This window comes from Caloenas nicobarica, chromosome 3 (genome assembly GCF_036013445.1).
Source record: "Caloenas nicobarica isolate bCalNic1 chromosome 3, bCalNic1.hap1, whole genome shotgun sequence".
Classification (NCBI taxonomy): domain Eukaryota; kingdom Metazoa; phylum Chordata; class Aves; order Columbiformes; family Columbidae; genus Caloenas; species Caloenas nicobarica.
Window position 1 is genome coordinate 93821237 of NC_088247.1, and position 13051 is coordinate 93834287.

A 13051-nucleotide genomic window follows, 5' to 3' on the forward strand; every position below is an offset into this window, starting at 1 on the left:
TAATGACACGAAGTGTGAATTTACAGACCCATGTTTTGCACTGTTTTGTGTGTTGTTGTTTTTTTTTTTTTCTTCCTGGTAGGGCATTCTGTCTTTTAAAGAGCTGCTTCATCAAAATTAAAGGCTCTCCATACGAAGGTAGAGTAGTCCGCGGACCTTTGCAGCCCTGCGAACTTTGTAATTCTCTGCAGAAAATAATTCATGCTGGAAAAACAACCACATCACCCCTATTCTCTTTCCAGTTTTATTGTGTCATGAAGAAAAGCTAATACTTCATAAATAAGGACTGGTCTCACTAGCTTTGCATGCACTGTGCTACTTCAGTATTCTTGTAAAGCAAGGCCAAAGTGACAACAGGGTAATGTAGACCATCTGCCAAAGGAAACAAGGAGGCAAATCCTACTTCGATCCAAGTAAACTTCTACCAGGATTCTCTTCATAAATTATACTTAGTCCTTTGTAAAACATTTCCATTTTTACCATCCCTAAAAGATGTTTGTGTCCTTACACGTGGTTTTAAGTTCAAAGATGCATTGATCTTGATTTTTAAATGCATCCAGTTACAAGAGGTAAGAGCTACCTAAGGGAATAAAATAATCCAGAGGAAGTTAGGAGTTCTTCAGTATATGAACATCTACCTCAAAATATATGAGAAAGAACCACCTCCAGAGAACAAGCTTGCAGGTAAAATGTGAGTAATCTGTGTTGAAGCTTTAGAGAACTGCTGACTTCCTCTCCTGTACTAGACTGAGTTGTCTTATGCAGACCTGAAAAACTACTTTGCACTTTTTACAGAGTCAACAGAGAATAGATTCTTTAATCCACAGATCCCATTGTACCTTTCTGAGAACTTCAGAAACTCAGACACCACAACCTCTGATCATGCTAAAAATGGCCCCGTGAAACCCTTAGTGACTGGATGTGGAAATTATAGCAACCTTAATCCAAAAAGAATTCAACAGAATCCTGCCAGGACTGATCCTGGCAGCCAGTCACTAGGTTTCTGACACACTAGTACCCAGCAAGCCTGCAGAGTCATGATAACCTAGTTGTTATTTGTCAACAGGTCAGAAAAAGAGGTTGGACAAATCCTTACTTCTGCCATTCTCCTCATCTAAACATATTTTCAGCATTTACAGCTTACTCAGACAGAAGAGATAAAAAACAATAGTACAACGCAATGAGGAAGAGATGACAGTCAGATTCCACACCCCATCTCCCTTTTTAAGTCAAAACTTTGGGACTTTCTTCCCGATAATTCAAACTTCACACTACCTCTCTGCTACAGTGACCTCTGTGAAGTGACAAGGATCCACACTGTTACACAGACCCCACCAGTCTGCTCACCAGTTATGCCTCTTTTGAACTGTCTCCTTACTTAAATAGAAATTTTGACAAACTTCCCCCAAATACCACAGCAACTCCTTGTCTGGTTTACTTTTAGTCTAATTTTACTCTCTGTTTTAATTCAGGTTTAATAGCCATTGATTCAGGTGCTACTAACATTATGCAAAAGGAACAATGTGGTTGTAACAAACTGAACATCACATAACTTGATGTACTTTTCCTTAAAAAAGAAAAAAGTGATATAGCACCTAAGTCAAATCAACTGAGAAATGCCAGAATTCAAATAGCTCTTACGTTCAAGTACTATGCTATGTTCTAATTACAAATCTTCAAAATATCTGTTCTGACACAGAATAAAGCACTAATGAGACTCCAGGTTTAGAAAGATTTGCTAGAGAAGATGATTTCTTAAACAATCAGCTAGAAATTAAAGTTTTGCACGGAAAATATAAACACTAACACTGTGCAATTACTCCCTCTAGTTCACCCATGAGATTATTACCACAATTTTTGATCCTTTCTCAGTTATAACACAAATCTTATACTTAATAAATTGTCTTAAGTAGTCATCAAAAAAAGGAATTGTGTAACACCAAAGAAAGTGTCCTGAGCCTTTTATGCTCTCCAAAAGGGGTGTTCCATGTACAAGGTACACATCCTCAGCTGCAGAACCTATAGTAAAAACAAATTATTAAGAGAACATGCTCAAAGGTTGTTGCCAATTTGATTTTACTCCATATAAATGTAAAAATAGTCCTCAAACTGGATTTTATAAAGCAAAACCAGAAGTACCAATTTCACAGATAATGGCATATCTAATGCAAAAAAGCAAGTTACAGACTGACTTCAAAGCTGCATCTAACATTCTCAAAATACTTTCCATACTTTTAAAAACTTGAAAAGTCATTAAGCCCTTTCAAACACAAACGATCCACCCTAAACTTCACCCACCTTCCCAATCAGTTCAATTTTATAATATTATCTAAAGAATCTCATGCACAAGAAACCACAAATATCTTTATTCTTTATCTCTGTAGTCACCATCCACTGGCTGCTAATTATATTAGCTGGGATAGCAAAGATGATAAAATGACTACACAATCTTACGTTACACATTGTAAGCTTCACACTGTATGTAATTTGCAAATGAAAGTAGTAAGTTACATTCTGTTTACAATTGGTTGCATCATTATTTTTCCTTTTTTATCTGAAGAGTATTTGCAACACTGTGAACGAGTGGAAGCTACCTCATTTCTGTTCCTGTGTGTTTTCATTTCTTAGTGAGATACGCAGCCAAAATGCTTTTCACAGCCCTTTCTCTTGAAAGATCTGATTTTACTTTGAAAGAAAACAAAAAAGAATCAGTGTCAAACGGTGTTATAAAAGCAAAGCAAGTCTACAAACAAGTGCTCTTAGTGCTCTCAGCAACTGACTGTTCTCAGTGAAGAGCTGAAAAAGTTCCACACAGCTTAACAGTTGAACTAACATCAGCAAAGGAGATTTGTGAAAAGATTTAAATGGCTGATTACCACTCATTCACAAGTTACACACAATATTATAACTTAATTTCAGAAACTGTAAAGATGATACTATCCAAGATCATATTCTTGATATTCTAAATATCCTATTTAATATTACAAATCTTTAATAAAGGATGCAGAGACTGACTTGCCGTCAGTAAGAAAACAGTAAGTTTCAGAATCAGCTTATCACTCGTCTTATAAAGGACACCAAACACATAGAAGAAGAAATCTTTCTATCACTGTGTCTGTTATGCAGACTATAAAAGACAGTAACTGGTTTGAAGACAATCTGAAAAAAATCAAGCCATTTCAGTAAGCATGGAAGAGAAACAGGGGTTTCACTGACTCATCGAAACCTCAGGTTTTCAATCACAATTATCAACGATAGAGAGGCACAAAGAAGGCTTAAAATGGATGAATGCCTGTTCTGTTAAAATCTTCATTTTTAACAGTAACAACTTTTAGCATTTTAAAAATACTAGGAAGTTACAGAAATAAACAAGCAAGTGACATGGCATACAGGTGAGTATAGTATATTCCTATCAAGTGTTAGGCAGAAATGTAATTTGAATTTCACATCTACAGTGCAAACACATACAACTATCTCTAGTGGTAAACTCAGCTGTGTATTTACCTATGTACAAATTAGTTAAGTAAATCGGAGTTATTTTAATGAAATTTGTGGCATCATACCAAACTTTAAAAAACACAAAAAACCACACAAAACCACACAAACAAAACAGAACACAACAAACAAAATGCAACTTGTTTTCTCAAAAATGAAAGGTTACAAAGAGACAAAAGTTCCACTGAAAAAACAGTACCCTGGTACTCACATCTAGTTTTGTCCCTCTCTTAACATCTCAGTCTAGATCAGTAAACAGACTTGAACACTTAAATATGGGACTCAGTCAAACTGACCTGCAAAGATCCTACAGAATGCCCATCATAGGTCTAACCTGATTTTTCCACCTCTTATTTTAAGCACACCAGGCTATGTAGAAGTCAATCTTTACACAAGCACCTAGATGACATTTAAGTCAGGTCAGAATTCACAAGTTACAGAATCACAGAACTGTTCCTGTTGGAGGAGGCCTCTAGAGCTTATCCAGTCCAAACCCCTATTCAAAGTTCAATCAACACGATATGCAACACCAATGATGGCTCAGGCTATTCCAATCCTTGTCAAGTTTTGAACATCTGCAAGGATGGAGATTTCACAGCCTCTGAGCAACCAGTTCACGCCTGTCCACAGTGATAATGAAAACAAAACTCCCATCAGTGCAACTTGTGTCCTTTGCCTCTTAGTCTTTTATTACACATCTCTGGGAAAAGTATAGGTCTACGTTCTCTATACCCTCCCACTACATAGCTGGAAGACAGCAACTGGATCCACCCCATGGTCTGAGAAAATTCAATTTCCTTCTCATGAAAATATTTACCTCGCTTAAGATTATTAGCTGAAACTTTCAAAATCTGCAAAACCATGTCTGCTGTAATTCCCAAAACTTCCTGGGAAATGGAGGCGGCCTTAGTTCTCATTCATGCTCCACACACTCTCTAAAACGGTATCTGTTCTTCAGACTGAGAACAGAAACCTAGAATTCCCGTTTTCCAGCAGTCTCTCGATCTTTCAGGACAAAAAAAAAAAAGAAAAAAAAATCATCACTTGGTAACTGCCAATGATCACCAAAGCTCAAATGCTTTTGGAAGTCCTTTAGAAGAAGAAAATCCTGGCCTTCGTCCCTGGCAATGGAAGAAACTGAACCTGAGCAATATACTGCTAAAGCAGCAGCTCTAGCTACTGCTCTTCATCTCTAGTTTTAAATCAATAGCTAAGCCTTTTCCAAGAGACTTCAGGGCTGTGAGTCTCTAACAAAAGCTGACAACCCTTTCCCAGAGCAAAAATGTAACCCAAGCCTTACTTCTCTGAAGTCCTAACATATATTCTTCTCTGATGTTTCCTACCTGATGCAAATCCTACATGAGGTCCTTATCTCATATACAGGGAACATAAGCAATAATTCAGGCTCAGGAAACTAAAGACATCTACCCTTTTGAGGTATGGAAGACAAAAGCCATCACTGATTTTGTGTCACAGGACATAAGTATCCTTTCCCCTACAGCTACATAGTGAATACTTTCTTTGGTATTGGACCAGCCACAGAGTAAAGGTTGTTAAATCAGACCTGTGTTTAAGTTTGAATTTCTCTACTTAGAAGAAAAACAGCCACAACCATTGATTTTCTACTTACAAGACAGCAAATGGTTCTTGCTCAGTTACAGATATCCATGATTTTCTACTACAGCATAAGGGGAAACAGGCAGCTACTTTAAATGAAAAGCATGCTCCTTTCCACACAGATTTATATTTAACAGGCCAGAAATATTTACTTGCTGGTTGTCATGAAGGCAGTCAAAATGTAATTAAGTTATAAGGGTCTAAAAGCCATAATCAACATTTTTGTAGAGATTATAAAATAATTTTCAGATCACATATCAGTTTCAAAGAGAACACCAGAACTAGATGAACATCTTGATGGTCAACAGTCCCAAAGGCAAAAAACTTATCTTTCCATACAATGAGAATAGTCCAACATGAATCTTTTGGGTTTAGGTCATAAAAGTGTACCATAAAATGTCTCTTCCTCAGAAGGATTCACTCAGACCAGTCATGTTTAATAAGTCAGCACTGTGGAAAAGAAACAGTGCTCGAGTTTCCTGTTACAAAACACATGTGCTCCTACTATAAAAAAAAGAATGATGTAAGTGACAAATAATCAAAATATCTGTGACAAACAATTTCAAAGCTTATTGAAAATGCAGAAAGAAATAACTTTTCTGATGTAAGTAAAAAATTCAAACTTGGTAGAGAGGTCCTCTGTCTCCATCTTACACTTTCTCTCTAGTGTGTTTGTATGTGCATGCACACACTTTACATATTCTGTGTGTCTACACACACCTTAGATGGTTTTGACATTCATAAAGATTCCCTGTAAACTTGTATTTACACAAGAAACAGAGACAGAATATTCTAAGTAATCTTTTAGTGATCTTGTGTTTATTTACAATATATTTTCATTATACTAACACCACAGTTACATTATACTATCTATTTAGACTATATGTATTTGAAATACAATTCATTTGAAATACAATTCAATACAATTCATACATACAATTTGAAATACAAATTCATTCAATAAGTGAAACCAGATCTTTACTTCTGATCCCCAAAAAACTGGGATTGCTTCTGACTTACTGACATTAAAAATGCTGGCACTACATAAATTTACATTAGGCAAATACTTATTGAATTTTTGAGCAAGAGCTCTCCTTGAAGCTTGTCTGTAACAGCTACTCTAACTATGTACTCACAAGTACTGGCAAAGTCAAACCACAATAATTGGAATTTAAGAATGAGATCTCAATATTTCACTTACACTTAAAAATGAACTGCATAAAAGGATAGTGATTATAATTCACGTCTACTCACTATGAGGTTTATTTGTTTTGAGGGTTTTTTTGGTTTGTTTTCAAATAATCTGTGTCTCAGTCACCATCAGAAAGGATCTCAGCTGGCCAAAGATAGTGGCACAGAGAAATTAAGTATCAATATAAACCTTTAATAGAGAGCCTACTAAAAAAAAAATTCCTGCCAAGATGACATGAAAGAAGCCCAAGAGGATTTTAAACCAGGCATTTCAAAAATTTTGCAGGTTACCCCCATCACCAAGTAGAATACAGGTCTAGAAGCTACTGCTGTAACTTTGAAATGAATTTCTGCATCTCTAATCTCACAACAGTTGGGAGAAAAGAAACAATAACAGAGACAAACAAAACACACAACATCCCCCCACCACACAACTTTTAAAACAGCAACTTAAAAAGGAGATTATTTCAGAATGTGCTTCAGCTACTTTAAACTGCTCTGGAGGTACACAGGTGTAATTTAACACTGTGGATTCACATCTATTTTCAATGTCAGTAGCAATACCTGCAAACACTACCACTTCTGCTCTGCGTCAGCTACTCACCGCTACATCGAACCAGCAATTCCTTTCAGAACTGCTGGCTGAGATGCTTCTGCCCTTACTCTTTGAACTGTTTCACTGAAGAGGTCCAAAGTTAGTTTTAGTATTTTGAAACTTTGTGACTTTGTCTGCAGTGGGTTTAGAAGCCAGCAGCTTAGACAGCAGATCCAAGGAGGCAGTAACCTTCAACAGGGAAAACAGTAGGAAAAAAGAGAGAAGCACCAGGAGCTAGGTTAAGAGCTATAACCTTTTTAGCTACGTTGTTAACACCAGAAAGACATGCATGCTCATGGCCTTTTCAGAGATTCATATTTTGCTTTCTTGCACCTCATTAAAACATGGATGAAGCTAGGTAACTTCAGATCGAGCTCAGCTTATATGGCAACTGCCCATGTCTCATGCACAATTTGCACACTTCTGTGCTTTGGCTTCTTATTTTTCTGGAATGCAGTTTGATAGTTGCAGAGTTCGAGATCATACCTCAGATATTTAAGGTGAACTTCACAGAAAACTTGAAAGTGGACTCTGGATGTAGTTTTGCAATCACAGCATGCAGTACAAGGCCATCAGTGCCCAGGCTGATGGATTTTTACAGTCAAACCTTTATCATGCAGCATCACCCACCACTACAAAGCAATGATTTTTCCCCTCAAGGTTTATAGTTATTTCCTACGCAGAATATTTTTGTTCTTTTAATTCAATAAGAGACCAACTATGTTGAGTTAAATGTAGTTTGCACCTTTTCAATCACTAATCATGAATCTAACCACCACCAGCCAGGTTTTTACTAAAGAAATAGCACCTAAGATTTTGAAGAAAGAGAGCCAATGTTTAGACAATACGCTATTGGTATTAAAATGGATTTTTTTTTCCCACTCATTAGCATGAAGCAGTATGTCATTAAAAATGAGTATTCCCCTATTCTAAATTTAGGCATTTAAGACAACTTATTTTCTTACCTTTTTCAGTGTTTGTTTACCAAAAGCTTCTGATGCATTTTAGTGAGAATAGGGCAGCAATGAATCATCAATTCATATCATTAATAAATGGTTCCTAAACAGGTCTGAAAAAGCAGAATAAGTTGTAGGTCTGCTGAACCACTAAACCATTTATTTACATAATTGAGGGGTGACTTGCTGATTCACGCAGAAATCTGAGGAAGTCAGACACGGGCTGGGCTACATGAGTGCTAGAAGTCCATGCCAATATAAATTAGTCTATGACTTGGACAGTATAAGAAGAGTTGTGTCTTTTTTCAATCTGTTACAACACTGCAAATTAAGTATAAACATTCAATCCAGATGAGAGTTACAATAACAACCACCCCACCACCAAAACCAAACCAAATGCTAATTTGAACCCTTCTTTCATTGTAGCAGCAGATCAATGCAACCTCCTTAGCACAAACCTGTCGCTGACCTATGCATCACCCAGAGTAAGACATATTAGACTGCTTGATACCAACAGTCCAGACTCTTATCCTGCCACTATTGACAAGTGCTGCCTGAGGCAAGCAACTCTTTCTGTCAAAGATGCCAGAACAGAAATCAAGACTGAAAGGCCTTAACTTTATCATAATTCTGCAAATTCAGCATACGCAATAAATCTGTTTCATGGATAGTCTTCAAAACACACACTACCTGTTTAAAAACAGAAACATACAAACCAAAATATGCAATCTCTATGACAGGTATTTGTGGTGGTGTGGGGTTTTTTTAAATTAATATAGTTTTGTAGGCCTTTTTTTTTGTTTTGCTTTGTTTGTTTGTTTTAAAAAAAAAAAAAAAAAAAGGAAGCCGGAGTAAAAGAACTCTGACTTTTAGTTCCCTACACAAGTTTAGAAGGTAGTGACTGAGTAGTGAGACAAGAGTTCTCTCCATTATTGTCAGATAAAGTTATGATGCAGAATCAGCAGCCAAAACACTTTCGCTGACCTGGAATCAAACACCAACCTCTACCCTTGGAAAAGGCAATTCAAGAGTTGAAGCTACAGTGGACTTGTAACAAAAATTTAGATATTTGCTGTAACTGATTAGAAAAGCTAACTTAAGCAGTACTGCTGCTACTAGTGTATTTGAAGAAATACAGATCTTGAGGGGAAAAAAGTCACGCACAGATGATAAGTTGATCTCACCACAGTAGCATAACACTTCATGACTTCTACTGACTGACACCATACAGTCTTTTGTGTAAGAAAATACCTTCCTCAAAATCTAGGTCAGCACACATTTAGGTTTTGAAAAATTAGGAGTTTTTTTCCCCCCTTTATTAACAGTGCTTTGTACTATAGCAGAGAAAAGCTATACTTTAAGTTATATTTGCTCCTTACTAAAAATAAGATTGAGCAACAGCCAAATGCATTTAAAGAAGAAAAAACACATCTTTTTATCCAATCTGTTCTGAAATTCCTGTTAAACTCCTGGTCAATTACAAATTGCAAAGTAAAACAGTCAAAGTAAAAGCAATCATACCTTCCCATAAATTTCCAAGTGGCAGAATTTGTTCTTACCTGTAATTGTAACCTTGTCAAGGTTTAAGCCCAGTGCTGAAAGAATTAGTTTACATTCCTGCTGCCAAGAAGCACATAACAGAATGACTTGCAGAACCTTGAGATAACAGTACAGGACCAAACATCTGCTTTATTTTGGTATTTCCTAGAAAGAAACAAAGAAAGTAGTTAGCTAAACCAGATGGTTTACAACAGATTTGTACATTAATTTTTTCACAAATACAACATTTTCCTAAATAGAAGTGCTTGAACTAAAGCTACGGCTGGATGTCAGACCTTTCGGTACACTCTCTGAACACCATATTAAAGATTCATGCTAACAAAGAATCAGATTTTTTTTTCCTATTTCCTTCAGCAGCACAGACTAGCACTTAAGCAGCCATCTAGCTTATTACCTGGCATTCAAGTTCCTAAATTCAGTAACAGAGGGAATAGCTTTTGCACGCCTGCTATTTAATTTTATTCACCTGCTCAAATGACAGAGTACACTGTTTGAGTGTTTGACAAGACTTAAACCCACAAAGTGCATGTATAATTTGTAAGCTCCTTATTCTGCTTGCTTAGATGTAAAAATGCATAGGAGTTTAAAACAAAAGCAATAGCCTTCAGTTGCAAAAGTATTTCAGCTCCTCTGAAATAAGAATCATGTTTCTTTAGAAGTCATTTCTATAAAATTAACCATAAATTTAGCTTAAAATGTAAAAGTAGCAGATAACTAACAATTCAGATGTGTCTATCTACAAAAGCATCCACCCTTTGTTTTGAACAGGATGCAAATGCCCAAATCCCTTCATGGATCAGGGACTACATATTTAATCTTATAAACACTGCATCTTACAAAAGTTGCCATGACAGTACACTGGTAGAAGGAACTATCGCAGGAAGAATTCTGGACAACAGCCAGCTTTGTCTGGGACATGAGGGAAATACAAGCCTTATTGTAATACTGATGATTTTAAACTGATTACAGCACTCTGACGAGCTGAATGAGCGATAGAGGGGACATACTGTAGGCCTTTAAGCCCACTGGTTGAAAAACAGAGCTATGACAACATTTCATCATGGCTTGCCTCTTCCAAACACTAAATAGTGCTTTTCAACTACCATGAAGTGTCACAAGCAAGAAATTACTCAAAAGAAAGAATACCTTACTGCTGTTTCAAGAATTGTAGGGGTTCAGTAAGTTTTATGCCTGTAACTTTACACTGCTGCAAGCCCTGTGTTTTCCCCAACATTCTCTCTCTCTTCTTAGGCACCACAACAGGACAGATAGTTCCAAGAATCAAACCAAGCGAGAAACAGTCAATGGTTTTCTGCCACTTGAGTCTTCGAACCAGCTTTGGAAATGCAGGATCAGACAAGTGCCAATGCCAGAAACACAGAACCCGCAGCTGCTGCCGATTTGTATTTGCTCAGAGTATTGTGAAACTACACCTTAAGCAGCATCCACTAAATCACTAATGAACTCTGAAAAAGTATTTTGAAAGAACTAGACAGCAAGTATCCTAAATCATTGTATTGGATGACAAGGCAAAAGCTCTTCCAAAAAAAGTTAAACAGTTTATCAGTAAAAAAGCTGTTTCCACATCCAAGAAATTGAGGAAAAAAGAGGAGGAAAAAAAACCGCACCGAAACTCACGCACTACCACAAGCAGCAGAGATTCACAAAGTTGCACAAAATAGCTTAATTCCCTCTTCTTAAACACACCAGTGACTAGAGCATGAGCAGTGAATGTGTGAACAGAATGCAACTCCCTCCAAGCACTGTCTCCCACCTTCCAAAGAACGCCATAACTATGAGGATACAGGGTGCTTGTGTGATGAAGTGCTCAGGAGCCTCAGTTCTCCTGATGCTACTCCAGTAGCCTTCAGAAGTGGCTGACTCACAAAAGCTGACCAGAAGACAAGAATTACGCTTCCCAGAAGCAAGAGCCTTGACCCCTCACAAATTCTTCTACTCCACAGAAAATGTGGGAGCTCAGACACAGGTTGCTTACAGTGGACTCAAAGGCAGATATTTTGGGCTAGGAGCAGTATACGTTCCTATTCGCCCAAATTCTATCTACACTAATTCTCAGAAGTACGAAATACTTAGTATTTAGTGTCTCAAAATACAAAAATACCTGATGATACACACTCCACCACTGAACACTGCACAAAGAGGAGACATTATTTGTACGTCCTTCTGCACAGGAGTGACTCTTACTGCTCCAAATAAGCTGCACAACTTTTTTCCACAGGAAAAGACACTTAGATTCATGATACATCTTTGGCATAACAAGCTATTAGATCTAGCCCCCAACAATTTGCACATAGAAAATGCTCACATACACAAATGAAGTGCCTTTGTCCAAATTGCTAATCATACATTACATCACAAGAATAAAGCTGAATGCTTCCTATTAACAGCTTAACAAAATTACAAAATGTATTAAGCATTTTTTTTGGCTCCTTAAATCTTTGGGGTATGTAAACACGTAATATCTCAGTAAGACTAAGTTAGTTCAGTAAACTTTTAAAATTTTTGCTATCAAAACACCAGTACTCTACAGTAAATAGTTTTTAATTGAGCAGAACTTAAATGCTCCTTTGATAACAAAGAATTTGAATTTCACCATGTTTACAGTATTTTCTTCAGAAGGGAAAGACTATGCAGCCAAATCCATCGTAAGTACATCACTAGTAAAGAACGTAAACCAATATTTAATAATAAGCACATGAGAAAAAGTTATGCAGAGAAATTTGAAGAACACTACCATGTTATTTTACAGAAGGGTAGACAAGAAATGCTGGTCTTCCTTATGATTAAAAACATAATAATCATGGTGGCAAAGCACTAATGATCCTCAAGCCTAATCCCAATGTTTAAAAGAAACAAAACCCACCACAACATCCAGTCCTTTGCTAGTTTCCAGACTCTGGTCAAAGGAGTACCCGAAAAACACTGGTTTTATTCTGCTCCACAACCAGCTACAACTCTGACCTTTAACAGATAACCAAATCTTCGCTGCTTTTAAACAAGTAAACAAACCAATCAACCCAATTCCTGAACATCAACAGAAAGAGCTATAATCTATACATCATAATTGACCTTATGACATCACAAAACTACCACTGCCAACATAATTCCCCAGAACTGTAAACCGTTTTCACACAGAAGACAGTAAAGGGTTTTGCAGAAGCAAAAGGTAGTAGGACAGAGAAAGAAAAGAGCATCAGTGTAAGCTCACCATAGGCTGGCTAGTGTACTGCCACCTCCCAACTGCACGTTCCCAACACAGGGTAAGCATAAGATAACATCCCTCTCCTGAAAGAGGCATCCATCAGGTTACCTGATTTTTCCAGGAATATGAGGACGTACCAAGAGAGTGCACTAGTTGTGCCGTGAGTTCACACAGTAGTTCTTCCTTGCTCTACATATATGACAAAGCCCAAACTAAAACAGGAGTTAATTTCTGTGTAATTACTTGAGACAACATACACCTTTCACCCACAAGAGAAAGTTGTTCATCCTTTGTAATAAACAGATAAATTCTCACTGCATTTGCCAAGCGGTTCTTGGTTCTACACAAAAACATTGTGAATTAACCAACACTGGGCAAAGCCCTGATTTGTGTTTTTGTGGGTGTGGGGCTTTT

General features: G+C 37.0%; 1 protein-coding gene across 9 annotated transcripts in view; it reads right to left on the reverse strand.

Annotated features, from left to right (window-relative positions):
* The window catches only part of PPM1B (protein phosphatase, Mg2+/Mn2+ dependent 1B), a 59767-nt gene that overhangs the window by 25138 nt on the left and 21578 nt on the right, over positions 1-13051 (reverse strand). For 6 of the 9 annotated variants that reach the window (XM_065631081.1, XM_065631077.1, XM_065631076.1 and 3 more), the window contains 4 exons: positions 9414-9558; positions 7864-7967; positions 6908-7087; positions 2595-2685 (listed from right to left, as the gene is read on the reverse strand). In XM_065631081.1, the coding sequence (XP_065487153.1) occupies positions 2595-2621 (27 nt within the window). In that variant the 5' untranslated portion in view covers positions 2622-2685; positions 6908-7087; positions 7864-7967; positions 9414-9558. The remainder of the gene's footprint in view (positions 1-2594; positions 2686-6907; positions 7088-7863; positions 7968-9413; positions 9559-13051) is intronic. The other 3 variants (XM_065631079.1, XM_065631080.1, XM_065631078.1) reach the window with 3 other exon arrangements.